Genomic DNA, 21,445 nt, shown 5'->3' with positions numbered 1-21,445 from the left:
CCAATTTGTCCTTCTTGGTTTTGAGTTTATCAGTACCTGTTTCAACAAGAATTTTGATTGGAACCATGGAGACAGAGCTAGATTGAATGGGATAAATAGTAAATGGGGATTCCTGGGTAGAAATGGCATGTTAAACAAATAACTATGTTTCCTCTTGAAATTCATCCATAAAGAGAGTTAAAGGGATTTTTTGTAAAAGGCGCACAACCACTACGACAGAAGCACAAGAGCAACAAATTTTAGGATTGTAAAGAAGTTGAATGTGGGTCTGCAACTATACTACTAAGCATTTCCTGGTGGCTGAAGAGAAAGAGAATTCCAGCCCCTAGTGCAGTTACTGAATCAGAATCTGCATTTTATGAAACATTTTACACATTTGCATGCAGATTACCATTTCAAAAGTGCTAACCTGACAGACTCTAGAAAATGGAATCCTAGGCCAACGTGATTAACACTGCAAAATCCCTAAGGCTCTGGGTGTCTCTGGTATTCAGGCAGGAACTAGACAGGAGGATTTAGATGAAATCAAGGGGACTGGTGGAAGGTTTAAGAGGCAGGCAGCCTTTCCAGTCCTATCAGCCAGGTGAGTGCTCCTATCCCCCTGAGGGAACTGCCAAAGGGGTCATCTTTACAGAGAGTAGAGAGTTAATGGACTTAAGGAGGCCAGGTTCTACTTAAGACAGCTAGCTGCTGAGACACCCTTCCCCGAACCCCCAGCTACCAGAGTGCTGGCAGTTAGAGCATCATCCTTCAGGTTAGAGTTTGGAAAACTGTTCTTCAGTGAATTTGATCAATGCAAGAGTTAAGACCCGAAGATATTGGTGCAGTGGTTCCCACTTAATGGCCCAGTGTTTGTTTCACTGGGCTTCCTGTAGCTTCTGTTGATGCCATTGCTCTTCTTCATCCCAAAGCTTCCCCGGGAGAGCAGCTGCAGAGCCACTTTGTAGTTTTCCTATCTATCGTAACTGTTTGTTCTCTTTGTACACGTCTCTGGTGTTTGGGAGAATTAGATGCCATTCCAAGACTCTGTGTTCTTATTGAAGGAGTTCAGATTTTTATAATCGGGGCATGATAAGCAGTTCTGCTACTATATACAGGATTCCTGATGACGTCTTTGCTGTTTATCATGATTTTCCTATTTTGTTTTCTTTCCAGTTTGTTTTCTAGTTTCAAACAGTGTTTCTTGTTGCATTGTCTGCTGCTTGTCCATAAAAACAAACACCAACTGATGGAGGGTCTCTTCCCTTTTTTTCCCTGTGAAGAAACTAGCGTTGGTGGGCACATAGCCGTGGCAAAGGTTTGGGTCTGACTGTTGGCATGTGCTCTTGCTCTATTCTGATGATGGAGAGCAGTCCTTTTTCTGTATTTAACTTGTTTTCCACTTTAAAGTTAAAAGAGTCCTACAAGTTAGTTTGAAGTTTAGGAGAAAGTGAAGTTTATGCTCAAGAATATTTCATAATACTTGATAGTGCATCTCCTATGCCAAGGCATTTTGAAGGTATGTCATTTTTGGAAGCAGTTGAGCTTTGTTAAGTGTAACTATGAGTAGTGACCAGATTTCAGTCAGATATTTGGGAAAATGGTGGCATACACAGCCCATTGATGGGTAAACTTTCATCTAATATGCACACAACAATAGTTATGAATGTAGCAGCTTTAGGGACAATGATGAGGTTGGCAAAGTAACCAGCACCCTTTCTGTACTTTTCTGTGCTTTCTGTAGCACCCATTTGTACCTAAACTGAGAGGATCCAGTCCCTTGTATTTTCACAATTTGGAAACTTCTAATCGGACTTAAATACTTAGATATCTACCAGGTAAGGCCTATCGGTCATGGGCTGGTGTTCATTTGTCATTCTGTTTGACTTCAGGTCTGTGTTAAGAAGCAAGGATTTGGTAGTCTTGTAAATAATGGGGTACATGGGAAGTGGGTCTGCACAGCTCCTGAAATAACCCTAGGATAGTTGGAGGGAAGATCTAGATCTGACAGGCGGGCGTCCATCTTCTCATCAACTTTGTTCTAGCATCAGGCAAGTGGCCATCTTCTCATGGGCTCTCGCTAGGCACGTGTTTTTCCCAGCTGTCACAATCTGTGATTTGAGATTGCACAAAGCAGCGTGCAATTAATTGTCCAATTAGCAGTTTTGACAATGACTACTCTGGGTTCTAAGGGTATTTTGATGCTAATGGCTAAGAATGAGGGAAAATATTATTGTCATTGCTTGTCGGATGTTTTTCTCTTTTAGCAAGTCTAGGGAGCAGGGGCCTTGCCTCTCCTATTGTTTTCTTCCAAGGACCTAGTAGAGTGCCTTGCACATACTTAGTTGGCAAATGCTTGCTGTTGAAAGGAAGCTTTATGAAAAATGAGCACCTTTCTCATGGTTTCAAAGTGCATATACTGAAGTAGGAGAATATACCGGAGTGGGGAAAATAATAGTATTTAGAAGGAGAATATAAAAAGAAATTTGGGGCCGGCACCATGGCTCACTTGGTTAATCCTCCACCTGCAGTGCTGGCACCCCAGGTTCTATTTCTGGTTGGGGCACCGGATTCTGTCCCGGTTGCCCCTCTTCCAGTCCAGCTCTCTGCTATGGCCCAGGAGGGCAGTGGAGGATGGTCCAAGTGCTTGGGCCCCTGCACCCGCCTGGGAGACCAGGAGGAAGCACCTGGCTCCTGTCTTCGGATTGGTGCAGCGCCGGCTGAGGCAGCCCTTTGGGGGGTGAACCAGTGGAAGGAAGACCTTTCTCTCTGTCTCTCTCTCACTGTCTGTAACTCTACCTGTCAAATAAAAAAAAACTGGGAGATGGGCAATTGAAAAATAGGACATTGGACAAATGGCTAGGAGGATGGAAGATAAGAGAGGAAAGTTCAACTAAGGCCAAAATACAGAGTATCTTAATGTCAAATTATGACTTTGGATTTTTGTCCTGGGCTGGGTGTTGGAGCAGGGCAGGAACTCAAAGAAAGAACTTTAGAGGGGAGGAGATGGGAGGCTCGGAGAGGAATACAGAGGCTGTTACCATGATGAGGAAAGCTCAGGTAGAGGCAACACTCTCTACTGGGGTGTGCACATATCTTCTGAGGCAAAACTTAATAGAATGTCTTAGAAATCATAGAAAATTCTACAGTGAGCCCACTCCTGGAAGTCTCTTGTTCATGGCTATGACACTTCCATATATGGTGATTTGTTTTCTCATGACCTACCTGTTCCAGAAGGACTTGAGAGATTTACAATACTAGGGATATTGGTTTATTTAGTTAGAAAATCACTGTTGGAACTGAGATCCCTTGCGAATTTATTTGTTTAAAGCTGCTCACCAACTTGAAAATATCAGGAGAGGTATTTGCATGGGGGCTTTCCATGATGCATTTCAAAAATAACAGAGCTGTTAAGGCCAAAGGAGGCATTCTCACCCCCATGTCCTGCAGCTGAGATGAGTGCAGTTTAGAGATTGCGTAGCTCCTAGATTCTGAGGCCTAGGGAAAGCCTGTTGGTTGGAGATGCTTGGCACCTGAAGACATTTGTAAAACCAGGCTTTATAGAATTGAAAAAAAAAAAAAAAACCACCTCAGCATCATTTTAGCTCAATCAGTTTACTGAAGAGTTTTCTCTCTGAGATCCATAATTAGTTGATTTTTCTATTTCATGGAATCTTAGCTTCACTTTGGAGGAGCCTACTTCTCAGAGGCTTTCCACCAAGCATGGCATTTGGGAGATACAAAAATTGAACCATGCTGTCCATTTCCCAGGATTTCAGACACGGGCTTCTGTGATGGCTTTTTATTGGCTCTTACTGAATAAGGTGTGGGAGAAGAGATGGCAGGGACTGGACTCAAGCCACTGCAAAGACTAAAATTATAACTAAGTTCAAGCCCATGGCAAAGGTTTGATTGCTTTATTCAAGTATTATTTTGCATACCCCTTGAAGATCTTTCAGATCATCTGGCATATTCCATATGAAAGAACAAGGTAATGGCATGTTCAGGTCAGATACAAAACACCCTCTGTGATCCTTCACGGAAAGGTCAGATTAAGAACAAACATCCCAATCTCATTATAATCAGATCCTAGGCAATTAAAAATAATTACTCTTTCCTAGCTGACCTTGTGGGATATGTAAGCTAGAATCTAGTCTAAATAAGCTCAATTGGAGAGTCTAAATCTAACAGCTTAAAAAAGTATAGTCCAATCAACCACAGTGACTAGGTAACCCAATTAGTGGCTTTGGAGAAGGATAATCAGAAGTTAAATGAATTCCCCTTTTGTTGCTAAGATATCCCACTTCTGCAGCTTATGCTTTTTTAGGAGAGAACTTGGGTGAGAGAGGACAGTGTGCCACTTTAGGTAAACAAGGGGATTTTCTCATCACAAGTGAGTGTAGCTCTCTGCTGTCAAACCCCTGCTCTTCAATGGCTGATAATGACTCTGTAAATGATAGCTCTTAGGCAGTTCTCAGAGTAGAGTTCATCTTCTACTTTCGGGCATTCTTTTCCTGCGATGTGATTTCTACTTTTCCTCTTTCAAGGTGCTGCATGCTCCAGGTAGCTGTGCCTGTTGTCCTTTTTCTGCTTCCTCTGCAGGGAATACGATCCTCTGCTCCCCCCAACCCAATTAAACAAATGTTGAGCAGAGAGGTACCATTTCTCACTAAAGTGGGTGCAGGATTTTGTGTGAAGAGATAGCATTATGTATGCACTAATTGTGAGCATGGTGCTGTTTGTTTCTTTCAAAGGAGTATCCAAACAAGGCTGTATTCATCTCCAGACGTGAACACCCAGGGCGATCTTCACAGTGGGGTGGTTGGTTTGATAACTAGATAGAGCTACGACAATTAAAGTACATCTGGGAGACACGGGAAAATAGCATTCAGGGGTTGGGATCTTATCCTAATTGGTAAAAATTACATTTCTTTGAAAATTTCCATGTGGCTTAAAGTGATTTTGTTGAGACAATTTAATTCATGTATTCAATATTCTTGTTACTTATAGGGAGGCACGTATTGTTATTTAAGTCAAGAGAATTGAATGATGAGCCTGGAGTACAGAATGTTCAACTTCTAACTTGAGACCCATGTGTCTCTGTTTTGAAATAAATTAATTGATTCTGGAATCATGTGCAGGCATTTTCTTAAAACAAACACATAAAAAAGCAAGGAAAACAAAACTATCAAAGCCAGTAGTTCCCTGCAGGAGAGAACAATAATCATCTTTTACAAGAATCTTTCCCTCTATACTGACGAGCAGAGCAAATAAACAGATGTAATTCCCTCTGATTTATTGAATCATTTGTTCTATATGTAATTGAGGGCCCAGAGCATACATTGCATTGAACGAGGCACTATGAGGAATACACAGGAAATTTTCCTTGCAGTTGAAGAAGTAAGACACACATGAAAAATGAAGTGCAAAGCCAGATTAAGTGTGCAATGAATGGCACTGAGGTTCAGATGAAAGCAAGATTAAATAAAGATGACACGATAAGGAAAGACTTCATGAAAGGGCGACTTTGAGTGTGATAAGTAGGTTGGCTTTCCAGAGGCAAAGAAGAAACTGGTGCTGGCACAAACAAGAGGCATAACCCACAGGCACAGAGAGGTAGAAAAGCATAGACTATGACATCAAGTCTGTGTCAACCTTGGGAAGTAGGGTTCTGTAGGATAGTGGTGAGAGGTAACGGCAGAAAAGTGAGCAACTGAGTGATTTTAGAGTTGGGAAATCTGAACAGTCCTGTTTTCTAGATAAATGGAATGACAGTCGAAGGCTTTTTTGGATAACAGAGGGATTGACAGGAAAGGGATCAATTGGGAAGTAACTATATACTCCCTACTCTAGAGGATCAGAGTTCAAGGAAGGATGAGGCAATGAAGAATTTTTGTTCACAGCTATGGAGGAGTTTACAAACAGATTTCTATAACTGATAAATATGATTGGGAAAGTTTGAAACCTACATGAAGGGGAGGATGAAACAACCAATGATAACAGATTAGGAAGTTAGTAGTAGTTGTAGTAGCTTTATAATCCAGTGTGTGTGTGTGTGTGTGTGTGTTTGTGTGTGTGTATCTTTCTCACTCCTGGAGATGACAGAATTTACTAGCAGAGCAAATGCTTTCCTTTTTGCATAGAACACTGAAATACTCCTCAGAACCAAGGGCTTGCTGAGCAAAGACTACACTAGACGTGCTTTACAGGGTATGGAGAATGATGTAAAGTGAGACAATGAAATAAGGAAAATAAGGCAAAGAAAGAAAATGAAAAGGGAAAAATACTTAGATAATTAAAAGTAAGTTCTAGATTAGGCAAATGAAATTGCAGTGATGAACAGGAACTTGTGACAAGAAGGTTCCACAGAGGCAGCCTGTAATGTAACCTCAGTCTGGTCTCCCTAATCCATGTTGGTCACCAGTGGACCCCTCTTTACTATTATGGTCATCTTATCTGCTGAAGAAAGGCTGTCACTTAGATACAGTGTCACTTAGATACTGCAACTAGTAAACCTGAAGACTTAGCTCAGGTGTTTGCATTCTCCTTAGGAATTCCAGCTCCAGGAGGAATAAAGCAAGATCAAAGGGACCTTTCTGGAGTATGTCAATGTCTGCACTGAAGCTGAGTTTCTGGGACAAGTGGGAAATAAAAATTCCTCTGACAATGGTCGGAATGAATTGATCCCCTGGCAAATCCTGACAGCCTTAAGTGTATATTTTCCTACCCAGAAAGTGAGTGGAGATGAAGTGCCACGGCCCCTGGGGGAAGAAGACAAAATGAGTGGGAGATTGAGAAACTATCTTGAGGTACACAAATTGTTTCATCAGTTTTCTGAAGCATTTTCAGAGCTGCTGACTGATTCACTCTTCAGGAAAGTTCACTATAGTGTTTTTGCCTGGCATTGTGCAGAGAGAACAATGTCACCATTGTCAAATCATCACCAACAATAACAACGTGAGAGATACCGGGTTAAATATTTTGCTTACATTGTCTCATTTAGTCCGTTAGTTCCCACAGCAGAGGTATTGTGAGTTGTAATTTCCATCATACAATCAAGAATCCAGAGAACACAGCTAAAATACAATGGCACAGTCCAGGTTTGAAATTGGGTCTCTGAGTCTGGACGCTGTACTCTACCATCTCTGACTTGTCAGAGCCTGTTCATGTCTGGTCTGTAACCACCACCTCACAAGTGCCCCTCCTGTCCCCGTTCACCCTGTCTAGCACTTGTCCCATGCTGCCAAGTCCTTTTAGGCTGCATAACCAGTTACACTTAACTCACTCCCTTAGCTATAGTCTAAATCGCAAGAGGACACTATATACCTTATGGATTCTATCTGGCTTGTTCCACATTTTCTATGTCCTATAAACTAAGAATACTTTTCACCATTTTATACAATTGAAAAAAATCAATAGGATAATTTGTGTGATGTGAAAACTATATACATTTCAGAGTCAGTTTTATTGGAACACGTCCATGCTCATTTATTTCCCTTATGTCTATGACTGCTTTCCTGCTACTATGAGAAAGGTTAGTAGTTGCAAAATAAACTATAAAGTCCATAAGGAATAAAGGATGTTATTTTTAAAGAATAAAGGAAAGGAATCAAAGTGTTCATTCTATACAACATAGAGGAGCTATGAGGGCATTGCAAAAATCTCATAGAAAAATAGAATTAAAAATAATTTTGGTACAAAAATTTTGAGGTCCATGCATATAAGAAGTCTTCAAAAATTTCATGGAAAGTGAATGTAATGGATTATATTATTTTTTTTGTGCCAAACAAAAATCCTTTAATTCCATTTTTTCCATGAACTATTTGAAGTCCCCACATACAGACCCCAGCTCTGTGACCCAGGAACTGCAGGGGTGACTTCACCCAAGCATTTAAAACTTTTCTGTGTTTTAGTTTGTCTAATTTGAAAAATGGAACACTAGCACCAGAGCTGTGGCTCTACTGAGAAGTTTTAATGAAGTAGTGTGGATAAAGCGTAAGGCAAATAGTAACATCCTTACTAAAGGGAATCTAACTGCCTGTTGATGATGCTTCTGTGTTCCTTTGCCATTCATATCTGCACGTGCAGATCATAGGGAATTAGCCATCTTTGGTGATAGTTGTCATATGTCATATACTCATATGAAATGATATATGATACTCATATATGAAATGAAATGACATTGTTGCAAGGGGGATGGAATAATAGGATAAAAATATACATGATGAAACATGAGTCGTTTCCCCCCAGGTGAGCCTGAGTAACAATGAAGCTTTGACATGTTGATGGATTAAGCAATTGCAGTCAATGAAACCTAGCTGTTTCATCCACCTACACCTGATGTGATCATCATTTAAGTCAATACCCAAACTTGAAAGACTGCATGGTGAATTAGAAATGCTAGATTGAAAAAGTTATTTCACCTTCCTTCTACCAATTTTCCAGATAACTTTGATCCATACATTGTAAGGAAGGAAAATATTTGCTCTTTCATTCTAGCAGAATATTTGAATTCTCATTCATTTCATATTTGATTTGTACTTTGGTGATTAACACACAACCTAAAATATACCCTTAAATAACTTTCCTTTTTAAGTCATCAAATAGTCTCTTCTTTTCCTCAATACACCTTGCCAAGAAGATTAGATTGCAACACCCTTCTGTATGATGGTCCAGGTCAGGTCTTCTGAACAAGTGTACAGTAACAAGAATCTTCTCCACATTAGGAATCTGAAAAAACTTCAAGTTCCCAAAGTTGTCATTCCTCAAGGGGAAATGCCAATAACTAGCAGCGGTTTCTTTCCCCTTTTTAATTTTATGCAAGGATGGCAATGGCCTCTATTACATACATTTAAGTAAGGGGTTGAGGCAGCCCTCTGCTTTCTCAGGGCTGGAATTCCTTTCTGGTGCTCTGTCCACCATACTCTATCCCACAGTCTCTTTGCCTCATGTCTCAGTGCTGGGGCTCTCTTTCCTCAGTTGCAAAATGCTCTTGGGAAAAGATGTGTTCTGGTTTATTGCAGCTTATTATGATGGCAATACAATCATCCTCATGTTTCTCCCATTCTAATGCATACACGTACACTCCCTGGGGCTTCGGAAATAGGAATGGTTTTTCTTCTTTGCTTTCTTCCTCTCTCCCTCTGTTCTTTCCCCTCCTTCCATCTCTCTCTCTGCCTCCCTTCCTCCCTCCCTCTCTTCCTCTCTTTCTCTTTCCTCTCCTCCCTCTCCCTCCCCTTCCTTCCTTTATTGCTCCCTTTTTTGCCTATATTTCTATGCAAATTGAGTGAAATAAAAAACCTTTTTCTTGTGATGAGGAGGTTTCAAAAAGCAGAGAGGCCTAAGGTGGAAGGGAGTTTTGAGGGGTTGAGCAGTATCATCCAAAAAAATAAACTTTGTGAGGGGCTGTTGGCTTTACCAACTGGATGGCACTGCTTGATCCAAGGGAGATCCTGGGAGAAGTGGGGGTAAGTCCAGCAGAGGTAGAAATCAGGAGTAGTGTGGGGTTAGACGGCTGAAGTTTCAGTGCCTGCAGCTATCAGACCAAGCAGATTGTACTAAAACCATCTTGGAAGTGAGAAACCTGTGACTCAGGAGGGCTTAAGTAACAGTTCTTCCTCATTTAGGGTGAGTTCTTAGAGGAGGTCGGGTCCATCGGCTGCCTGTATTTATAATGACTTAACAAAGGCAGACTGTGCATAATCGCATTCTTCAGCTTAATCAGGAGTAACTGTCTCGTCCAAGGCGGTATAGCCAAAACACAGAGCTACCTGTTATTTTCCCTACTCTGCAGCTGTCTCTGAATAGGAAATGAAGACTTGAGGTGTTGAGGGGGCAAAGCGGCAAGTGGACTAACCCAGACATAACCGTCTGTCCCTGAGTGAACATCTAAAATGCAATACCAACATGCTGGAGTGCTGGTATGGCAGCGGGTGATCTGAAAAGGTGACCACCTTCTGCAGGACAGTGAAAGTCATGGATGGATCTAGGGCACAAAGGTTGAGACATGTCTGCATCCAGAATAGTGACTTCTGGTTAAAATCCTTGGAATGAAAACACTAAAGATCTCTACAGTGTCTGCGTCACGAGTTGCCAGTTAAGTAGTAACTGGACAATTAGCTCGACCTCGCTGCTGCTCTGATGCGGTCGGGCACAGAGGGCTTGGGGAACACAGTAGACTGGCAGTCCCGACACCTCATTTCCAGTTTTAGCTCTGCCTCAGCTCACTGGGAGAATTCGGCAAGGTTCTATGCTGTTTAGACTTCATATTCCTAATCTGTAACATGAGGAGAGAAAATGAGATGATATCTAAGTTCTAGGAGTTTATTTTCTATTAAGATAGTTTAACAGACATCTAAAGTCAGAATCCCATTTCCCCAGTTGTGTGAAAGATGATCCTATACTTCTCTCTGCACCTCAGCTTCCCTTCTTCCTTTATATTCTGCACTCCTTTTGCCCTCTCTTCTGCCCCAGGAAGCAGAGTGTCAATTTAGGAACTATTTGCTGGTGCCTTCAAAGCTATGAGGCATTCTTGGCTTCAGTGCCCACAGGAGACACACACTGTGCATTGTGCTTCCATCAAGGCTGTCTTCCTGCCTTCAATTCTAAGTCTCCTAAATTTCCACTTGGCTTTCCCTTGATTTTCCTGGTTCCTTGGGATGGAACCCAAGAGCAAATGTGCTGAAAAGACTGAAAGCCTTTTGCTTTTGGTGCGTTTGGACTCAGCTTGCACAGTACCCTTCCCCGACAAATGCTGATACAGACTCTCACCTAGGATCCTGGGAAAGCCATAGGACAGGAATGTTGGGCTGGGAGAGTTTGTTTTATTCAAACTGTCTTTCAAGACACAAATATTGCAGCCAACACATATCAACCTAATATGAAAATACTAAGAGTTCTCAATATACAAACAGCAGCCACAGCTGTCCCCACTCCCTCTGATACTCACAGTTCGACTGCATTCCTGGGGAGGTCGGAGGGAATCTCTGTCACCTTGCTTTCTTGGCAGAGAAAAACTCTGTTAGAGCAGTGACAGAGCCGATGATGACATCCGGAGCCCAAGCTCATGAATGCCAGCAGAGACACCAGGAGCAAGGCCATGTTTATTTCTCCATGCACCTGCGTTCTCCCTGCCTTGGGAGAGGAAAACTTGCACGGATTTCAGAGACGCCACACGGTGCCCTTATGAGAAGAGTTCTGCCTTGAGAACTGATTGAGCCACGTGATGCACCAAGGGATGCCTTTTTTTTTTTTTTTTTTCTCTTCCAGCCAAATAGCAAAATTCAGTGACTGCTAGGACAAGATAAGCTACTGCAAGAAACTTCAAATTTGAATTTCTTAGACCCTGACCCAAGGAACGGAAACCTTGAAGTGTATGTGGAATGGTTTGCATTACTTCACTGCAGAAGTTCTTGCTGGTCACCATTTTCTTATCAGAATAGAGTGTTTTTTTTTTAGAAAAAGACAACCCATAATGTGATGCAGCACAAATAGAAGGGATGGGACTTGTTTTCCTTCTTCAACATCAACTTCTTCCTACAGCCCATCTGATTTACAACCAGACCTACTGGGTTGCTTTCTCTGATCCTCTTTCTCACTGTAGTTCATAATCTAGAATGGTATGAGTCAGAAACAGGTAGGTGAGTTAGCAAGCCACGGGCTGATCTCTGAAGGTGGGAGACACTTCTGACTGTTGTCTGCCGAGAGGACTGACCACGCTGAGTGATCTAAGGACTGGAGCATGTTTCAGCAACCCCTCCTGCACATCCTTTCTGACTCCATTCATTTCCAGTCTCTGAAGAGGGACCTTGTCTTTTGGAGTTGGCACACATGAACTTATTTAATGTGTGCTTTTAATTTATTTTATAGGTAACCTTTGCACTTTAGTTGGCATTCCTGAACTCGTATTATGTAAGGGATCTGAGGAACATTTGGCAACAATTTTAGTAAAGTAGCTTTCTACTTTCAACTACAGAATCTATGAAGATTTAAAGGCAGGCTATTCTCAAAGATTCTGCCTACAACTTATTACTTGCTAAAATTAGCTTTAATACCATGTTTAGATAATGAGTTGCATAAAATCAACTTTCATAAAAATGCTAAAAATATGTATCTAACCCATCTCTCCTTCCTTCTCCCTGACCTCGTCATTTAATGAATGGGTTTAAAGATCAAGAGGAAAACAGAAAGCAATTGAGTTTGGTGGTGAAGCTATTCCCTGGCTTTTCCTGGGAGCATTTCTAATTCAAGGATTGGAAGATTGTCAGGATGTATATGGACTTTATATTGTTAATAATTTTGGCTCATGTGAATAATTAATTTACTCAACACTTAATCAAGTGAATTATAGTTTTTTGGATATAGAAGGAACTTTATCAATCAATTAATGTTTAAGTTTACTTTATAATATTGATATTAATCTGAAAGACTTCTAATCTGTGCTTGAATAACTCTAGTGACAAGCTAATCGCTACTTGAACCTCCCACCAATCCCTCCACTTCAGAAGTCCCCACTTAGATTTTGGACAACTTCAATTATGACAAAGTTAATCTTGCAGGAATCAATAATCCTTTAAATTTTTTGATTAATATAAAGAGAACAGATTTTATGCATTGCACTGGTATAATTCTAAGAAGCTAACCAGACTTTCTCATTCCCTTGCTCCCCTCCAGTCCCTCTCCTTCCCTTCCCTAACTTCATCAGTTTTTGCAAGGACATAATTTTAATCCATTCTGTATTCACAGGCTTAATTCATCACTAATCATAATATTCAACAAGCAAAAAGTAGGAACACCATAGTACTACAACAGTATAAACACGAACTAAAAATGACAATCATTTCCCAAAGTGACCATTTCATTCCTAGACATTTTTGTATTCTATATTAGCTGTCACATATCAGAGAAAACATGATATTTGTCTTTTTGGAACTGGCTTATTTCACTAAGCATTTGCATCATTTTGTGGCAAAAGACAGAATTTATCCTGTCTTATGGCTGAGTAGTATTCCATAGTGTATGTATACCACATTTTCTTTACCTAGTCATCAGTTGATGGACATATGGATTGATTCCAAATCGTAGCTATTGTAAACTGAGCTGCAATAAACATGGGGGTACAAATAACTCTATAACTTTTATATACTTATTTCATTTCCTTTGGGTAAATTTCCAGGAGTGGGAAGGCTAGGTCATATGATCTATTTTCAGCTTTCTGAGGAATCTCCATACTGTCTTCTACAGTGGCTGTACTCGTTTGCTCTCCTACCATTAGTGGATTCATTCTCACCAGCATTTATTGTCTGTTGATTTTTTGGATGACAGCAGTTCTAACAGGGGTAGGGTGAAACCTCATTGTGGACTTTATTTGCATTTCTCTGATGGCCAGTGAAAGAGACTGTCCTTACTCCAGGAATGGATTTCAGCTTGTTTATCAAAGATTAGTTGGTTGTAGATGCATGGATTAATTTCTAGGGTTTGTGTTATGTTCCATTGGCCTACATTTGTATTTTTTTAAGATTTTATTTATTTGGGAGGTAGAGTTACAGGCAGAAAGAGGGAGAGACAGAGAAAAAGATATTCCATTCACTGTTCACTTTCCAAATAGCCCCAACAGCCGGACCTGAGCCAATCCGAAGCCAGGAGCCAGGAGCTTTTTCTGGGTCTCCCACACTGGTGTAGGGGCCCAAGAACTTGGACCATCTTTTGCTGCTTTCCTCAGCCATAGCAGAGAGATGGATCAGAAGAGGAGCAGCTGGGACTCTAACTGGTGCTCAAATGGGATGCCAGCGCCGCAGGCAGAGGCTTAGCCTGCTTCACCACAGCACTGGCTCCCACATATCTATGTCTAATTCTGCACCATTACCATGCAGTTTTGATTATAGCTGCCCTGTAGTATGTCTTGAGATCTGGTATAGTGATGCCTCCAGCTTTGTTCTTGTTGTATAATATTGCTTCATCTATTCAGGTTCTCTAGTGTTTTCATATGAATATTAGCATCACATTTTCTAGATCTGAGGATAAAGTTGATATTTTGATTAGAATCACAATGAATCTATAAACTGCTTTCAGTAAGTAATACAGATATTTTAATGATATTACTTCTTCCAATGCACAAACACGGAAAATTTTTCCATTTTATTGTGTCTTCTAATTCTTTAATGTTTTATAATTTTCATTGTATAGATCTTTCACCTCCTTGGTTAAATTTATTGCAAGATATTTAAATATTTGTAGTTATTGTGGATGGGATTGGACTTAGAAATTCTTTCTCAGCTGTGGCATTGTCTGTGTATACAAAGGCTATTGATTTTTTAGTGTTATTTTATATCCAGCAACTTTACCAAACTCTCTTATAAACTCCAATATTGCCTTCATGGAATCTTTTGATATTCCCCTGTATTTATTTTTGTGGGTAACCTTTGATCATGTCATCTGAAAAGGATAATTTGACTTCTGCCTTTCCAATTTTTATCCCTTTGATTTCTTTTTCTTGCATAATGGCTTTGGCTTAAACTTTGATTTATAAAGCTCTGCTACATTCATAATTTATAGATAATATATGTAATATAAGTATAATTTTAAGTATAATAATAGGCAGTTACGGGATGTAGAAAAAAGGTCGTCCTTAGTGCCATTATATCTATTTATTAGACCCTCCCTTTTCTTCTCTTATGGTTCCTATGCTCAGAGATGACCCATCATCTGAATTTTGTGTTTATTCCTTTTGTTTTTATTTTATTTACAAACATTTTTACTTATTAATTTTAGAGAAAGGGTGAGTGAGATAGATAGAATTCTCTCATCTGTTGGTTTACTCCCCAAGTGTCCATAACAGTTGGGATGGGGCCAGTCTGAAGCTGAGAACCAGGAACTCAATCCAGGTCTCCAGTATGGGTGGCAGGAAGCCAAGTACTTGAGCCATCTCTGCTGCCTCCTGGGCTCTGCATTAGCTGGGAACTAGAACTAGGCATGGATCTGAGACTCAAACCCAGGAGCTCCAGTATGGGACTGGGCTTCCTAGCAGGTGGCTATACCACTTGGCCAAATGCCTACCCCTCCTTTCGTTTATTTTAAAATATTATCATGAACGTGTATATATCCAAACAATATATTGTTTGATTTTTGCTTGTTTTAGATTTCACACAAAGTGTATAATTCTTTAATTACTCTTTTGATACTTGCTATTTCACACAAACTTAACATTTCTTTTATTAAATTTTATTTAAGTGGTACAAGTTTCACATACTTCATGTATATATATAGATAGATTTAGGAACATAGTGACACCTCGCCATCCATGCCCCATCCCTTCCTCCTCCCCTTCACATTCCCACTCTTAATTTATACAGAGTTCTATTTGCAGTTTACTTAATTATTTGTATAGTTAATCCTGCACGTAGTAAAAGAGTTCAACAAATAGTGTGAAGAAAAAGACAAAACAAACAAAACACTGTTCCTCAATGGAATATCTCATATATACATTATATATGTATATAATATATAAAGAAATTATGCTCATATATATATGAGCTCATTAATTAAGACATCTGGGTTGATTTCATATCTTAGCTATTGTGAATTAAGCTGTAATAACCATGGGGGTACAGATTACTCTTTTATATGCTGATTTCATTTCCATTGGCTAAATTCCCAGGAGTGGGATGGCTGGGTCAAATGGTAGATCTGTTTTCAGCTTTCTGAGTTATAGGAATATCTTGTCTAGTTTAGACTTCTATGACTGACTTTTAGAATCAACTTTTTAAACTCCTTGGGAAATAAAACCCTGGTCTAATTTTCTTTGGAAATACATTGAATGTAGAAATTAAAATTTCTAGTTAATTAATTATGTTAATTGTATAGATTAATATCATCACCTAAGAGATTAAGACTTCCTATCCTGGGGCCGGTGCTATGGCATAGTGGGTAAAGCCTCTGCTGCAGTGCTGGCATCCCATGTGGGTGCTGGTTCATATCCCGGCTGCTTCACTTCTGATCCAGCTCTCTGCTATGGCCTGGGAAAGCAGTAGAAGATGGCCCAAGTCCTTGGGCCCCTACACCCGCCCACACAAGACCCAGAGGAGGCTCCTGGCTCCTGGCTCCGGATCAGTGCAGCTCTAGCCGTTGCGGCCAATTGGGGAATGAACCAGCAGATGGAAGACCTCTCTCTCTCTGCCTCTCTCTCTCTGCCTCTCCTTCTCTAACTCTTTCAAGTAAAATAAATCTTTTCAAAAAAACACTTCTATCCATGAATATGGTATTATTACTGTTTTTTTAAAGATTTGAAAAGCAGAGTTACAGAGAGAGGGAGAGACAAAGATCTTTGATTCACTGGTTCACAGCCCAGCTGGCCACAATAGCTGGGGCTGGACTAGGCCAAATCCAGAAATTAGAACTGGTTGGCAGGGGTCCAATTACTTGAGCCATCTTCCTCATCTTTCCTAGGTGCATTAGCAGAGAGCTGTATGGGAAGTAGAGCAGATGGGACTCAAATCATTGCTCATATAGGGTCACATCGCAGGCAGCACTGAGTCACAATGCTAGCCCCATCACCATGTTTTAAAAGACATTATTTGAATATTTCAATAAAGTCTTATACTTTACTACACAAGCATTTTAATATCTTAAATTTATGTCCTATGTCTTGTGCTATTATACATAATATCAATATTTGAAGTCAGTCATATTTTGTTTTTTCATTTCATTTATAACTATAAATACTCTCAAAGTTGCATTTTAATGACACTGCTACATTTCTCATATAGACCATCATCTACATCTTAATGATTCCATATATGTGTGTGTATAGTAAATTTATTCATTTTCAATTCCTTCCTCCATCCTTCTATTACTTTTCCCTCTCCCACTTCTTCTCCCATTCCCTTTCCTTTTTATCTCCTCCCCATTTCTTTACCATGATAATATTATAGTATTAAAATACTCACATTCCTGGGATTGGCAAACTCGGTTATGAGTTACTATCATTTTATAGACTGGGAAATTTGGTTGTCTAATATTTTGTTTAAGATTTTTGTATCTACATTCTTAAGTAACCTGTAATTTAATAATTGATTTTTAATGAATAATTTGACATCTAATTTCCACTTCTCATGTTGTCCTTGTACTCTTTGGTATCAAGGTAATATTTGCCTCATAGATGGAGTCAAGGGATATCCTTCTAATTTGCTCTTAGGGAAAACAAAACAGTTTCAGAACAGAATAGTCTTCTTGAAAGTGTGAGTATACTTACCTACAAAATTGATGTTTTATGTTTGTGTGTGTGTGTGTGTGTATGAAGATCTAAAAATATTGACTCAATTTCTTTGATAGTTATTGGACTATTCAGGTTTTCCATTTCTGCTTAAATTTGTACTAATTTTCCTAGAGATTTTCCATTTTATTCAAGTTTTTAAATTTGTCACAGATGTTGTTAGTGTCATCAAAAGTTTTTTTAAAGACTCATTTATTTATTTGAAAGGTAGAATTGCAGAGAGAAGGGGAGAAACAGAGAAGGATCTTTGAACTGCTACTTTACACTCCAAATAACCACAACAACCAGGACTGGGCCAGGCCGAAACCAGGAGCCAAGAACTCCATATGGGTCTCCCACATGGGTGCAGGGACCCAAGCACTTGGGCTATCTTCTGCTGCTTTCCCAGGTGCATTAGCAGGGAGCTGGATTGGAAGTGAAGCAGCTGGAACTCCAACCAACACTCAAGTGTTGCAGATGGCAATCCAACCTGTTGTACCACAACAGTGATCCCTTAAAATCTCTGCTAAACAGTTCATAGTGTTGAATTTCTTTGATTATCTTTGCTGAATTAAATTAAAATTGTATTTTTCCTTACAGAGAGTCAACTTTTGCGTTTGCTGATCCTATTTTATCTTTGTTTTCTTGCTACAATTTTTGAAATATTTTCTCTATTTCACTTTGTTCTTATTTTTTTAAAGAACAAATCTCTGGTTTCAATGTCAGCTCATTATGTTTCAACCTTCCTTTCTTTGTAATATATACATATATACTCAATTTCCCTGTAATCTCTGTCTTGGCACTATTCTACAAATATCAGTGGGTAAATTATAGCTGATTTGTAAGTATTTCTTAATTTTATATTACTCTGGTGCTCAAGCAATTGATTTGTGTGCTTTTGAAATTTACAGACTTAAGAGATATTCAAGTTCTTCACCTTGTTTACTTCTAGTTTAATTTCTTAACGATGATGCTTTTTGTACATATTGAGAGTGTTTAAGGGCTTAGTACATAGCTAATTTTTATAAATATTCAAAGTGAGCTTGAGAAGAATGAATATTTTCTATTTACTTGTTTCTAGGTGCTCTATTTGCCCAACAAATCTCTTACCATTTTCTTAAAATCTTTGATATATTTTCTAGTATTTTGTTTTCCCTACACTTGTTGAGAGATTTCTATTGAAATTTCCATTTATCAGGGTGACACAAATTGTCCTGAGGGTCCTATGAATGTTTCTTTATGTATTTACAGGATGTTTTATTCGGGGCATACATATTTAAAATAAATGTATGCTTTGTCAATTACCCATCTATGCTCTGTGGCATCTTAATCTATGATATCATCTTTTACCTTAGACTTATTCTGATTTATATAGATACATTATTTGATAAATATTTTCTGAACATTATTTTTTCTAGTTTGTGCTTTCAATCTTTCTATGTCTTTGGATTTTAGGCATGTCTTTGATAACTACCTATTTAATTAGTTTTTTTGTATGTTTTTAAAAATATTTATCTTTTTTTATTTATGAGGGAGAGAGAGAGAGAAAATATCTTTCATCTGCTGGTTTACTTCCCAAATGGCCACAGCAGCCAGGTCTGGGTTATGTCTAAGCCACAAACCAGGGACTCCATCTGGGTCTCCCACATGTGGGAGCAGGGGCCCAAATGCTTGGGGCAATTTTTGCTGCAGCTTTTCCAGGCAAATTAGTGGGAAGCTGGTTCAGAAGCAGAACAGTGGGACTCTAACTGGCACTCCCACGTGAGAGGCTTCATTACAAGCAGCAACTTAACCTGCCATGCCACAATGCCAGTCTCAGATTTTGTTTTACTCGGTTTTTAAATCTCATTCTTCGCACAGGTGAGCTTGGTAATTTATATTTTATTGTAATTATCTGTGTAGATGCTTTTCTTCTACCATGGAGCTGCTTTCTATTTTTTCTCATTTCAAATGACTCATTTTGCTCTTTTCCTATTTGTATTTATTGAATTTTTATGTTGATTTCCTTCATCATATTTTTGTTATTCCATTTTGTTTCATCTACTCTTTTGCATTTCATATACTCTCCTTACATATTTTCATGATTGTCCTCAAATTTTCTATTTACATTTTATTTATACTTTTACCACATTCTTATGGTTTTACTCAATAGTTTAATTTTATCAATGTTTTAACTCCCCTCCTCAAAAATACATGGGCTTTAAACTTGCGAACCTACTTTTTGTGTAGAAAATATTCATTTATTTTCAATTATTTTATTTCTGTCCTTGGTACATATCCTCTTTTTAATATATACATTTAATATTTGCTTACCTTCCCTGCCATTTTGAGTACTTTAAAGTTTACTTACTTTCATTTTATTTGAAAGACAGAGGAAGAAAGAGATCTTACATCTAGTGGTCCACTCCTTAAGTGCTTCCCATAGCTGGGCTGGTTCATATTGAAGCCAGGACCCAGGAACTCAATCTAGTTCTCCCATGTGGGTGGCAGGAACTCAAGTGTTGAGCAGTCACCTGCTATCTTCCAGATACACATCAGCTTGACACTGGATTAGAAGTGGAGCTGGGATCTGAACAAGGCACTCCAGTATGGGACGTGGGCATCCTGAGTGGCATATCAACTGCTGTGCCAACTTCCCTCCTACCCCTTCCTCTCACATCCCCCACTGCCACTTTGGAACATGTCCTTGGAGTGCCTGAGAGTTTGTTGTATTTCAATTACTTTTGCAGGTAATGTGTTGGAAATCTTTAAGAAGCATTGATTATAATTAAATATAATCTCTTTCTGAAGAAAAGCCTTAAAATAATTGAAGACAGCTAATTTCGGTAATATGCTAGTAAATGTTTAGACATCATCTCTCCTGAAAGAAAGTCCTGTTTGTGTCATTAACCAGTACAAATTCTCCCTCTATAGCTTAAATCAAGCTATCAATGTGAAGTCAACCGGCTTGCAAAAGTACTCAACATTTACCAACCTGCTCTTATGAGCTGATAAGGAGCTGGTTCCAACCCCTCACTGGCTATTTTGTGTTTCTTGAATCGAGTTAATTTCCAATTCCTTCCCATTCCTTGCCTCACATAGCTCTGAATGGGTTGCAGTTTTTCTCCATCTTCCCATTAGAATAACCTCCTAACTGGGCTGCTTCAGCTCAGGGAATGGAGCGTATTATGTTGCTCTGGGTTGTTTAGCTCCATCATGAGTTCTGTGAGCTTTATGAGAATCTGATCAGAATAAAAATGTTTGGGAGTGTGAGTTTAGCTGTGTGACCTGCTCTTAGAAACAGCAATCTGGAGTTGGCATTCTTCTACTAGAATGAGGAGAAAGGCTACTCCCACTGTGATCAGAGAACTGGGCGGAACAATGGTGACAGCAGTGTTTGGCAGTAGTATTGGATGTCAGTGGGGGGAAAGATACCTTTTCCAATATAAAATGGAATCATATGTGGAAAATGAAGCTTTAACAGCTTAAAAGTACACTAGTGGTGATAAACCTGAATCAATGTTTTATTACGGAGTGTTCAATTCTGAAAAATTATGTGGAGTACAGTTCTCCCCCCACTTCTATAAATCTCCCCTCTGAACTTTTTATCTGTGTTTATCCCCTTCATAGCTTTCTTTGTCTTTTCTCTCATTTATTCCATTTCAAAAGGAGCTTTCATTTGAGCTCATGAGCAGTTCTCCCTTGTGCCAGAGGATACTTTGGATTGACATTTCCTCCAGATTGCTGAGACTTTATGTAGATTTCTTGGAGAGCAAGACCTTTGCAAACCTCAGGTGACAACAGTGATTATCACTGATTGTTGTCTTAGGAATCTCTGTTCCTACAACGCTACCAGACAGGCAAGGCTATTTCCACTTCAGATTCACATCTTAGTTCCACTGGTATGAAGAATCTCCAGTCCCCGTGATCTGCTGGTAGCATAGCTGTGCACCGTGTTACCAGAGACCTCCATACAGCTTCTTTAGGCAGCTTTTGTTCCGGGACTCTGATGGCCTCATGGACATGGAAATCATTCTTCATCAAGGAAGGCTTGCCACAGGTCAGAATTTCAGATGGCTTCTAGATAAATCTGCAGCATTAATTTCCAACACAATTTGCTTTCCCAGGCAGCCGTCCTGTGAAGGTAAGGTCTCCGGAGTGAGTGCAGGAACAGGTGTGTGTTTATTTTAAAAAGGTTTCCTGATGGTGAGCAATGTGGCCGTATAAAGAGTCAAAGCC

The 21,445-nt window shown here is 39.5% G+C and overlaps 1 protein-coding gene across 5 annotated transcripts in view; it reads right to left on the bottom strand.

Moving 5' to 3' along the window:
• Nucleotides 1-11,183, bottom strand: part of FSHR (follicle stimulating hormone receptor) — a 165,024-nt gene extending 153,841 nt beyond the window's left edge. For 4 of the 5 annotated variants that reach the window (XM_089327680.1, XM_051842926.3, XM_089327681.1 and 1 more), the window contains exon 1: nt 10,928-11,183. In XM_089327680.1, coding sequence (XP_089183806.1) covers nt 10,928-11,079 — 152 coding nt within the window. In that variant the 5' untranslated portion in view covers nt 11,080-11,183. The remainder of the gene's footprint in view (nt 1-10,927) is intronic. The other variant, XM_002709718.5, reaches the window with a different exon arrangement.
• Nucleotides 11,184-21,445: the final 10,262 nt, after the last annotated feature.

This window comes from Oryctolagus cuniculus, chromosome 2, assembly GCF_051225735.1.
Source record: "Oryctolagus cuniculus isolate XC-2025 breed Fujian yellow rabbit chromosome 2, ASM5122573v1, whole genome shotgun sequence".
Classification (NCBI taxonomy): Eukaryota; Metazoa; Chordata; class Mammalia; order Lagomorpha; family Leporidae; genus Oryctolagus; species Oryctolagus cuniculus.
This window is presented reverse-complemented; position numbering and strand designations above follow the sequence as displayed.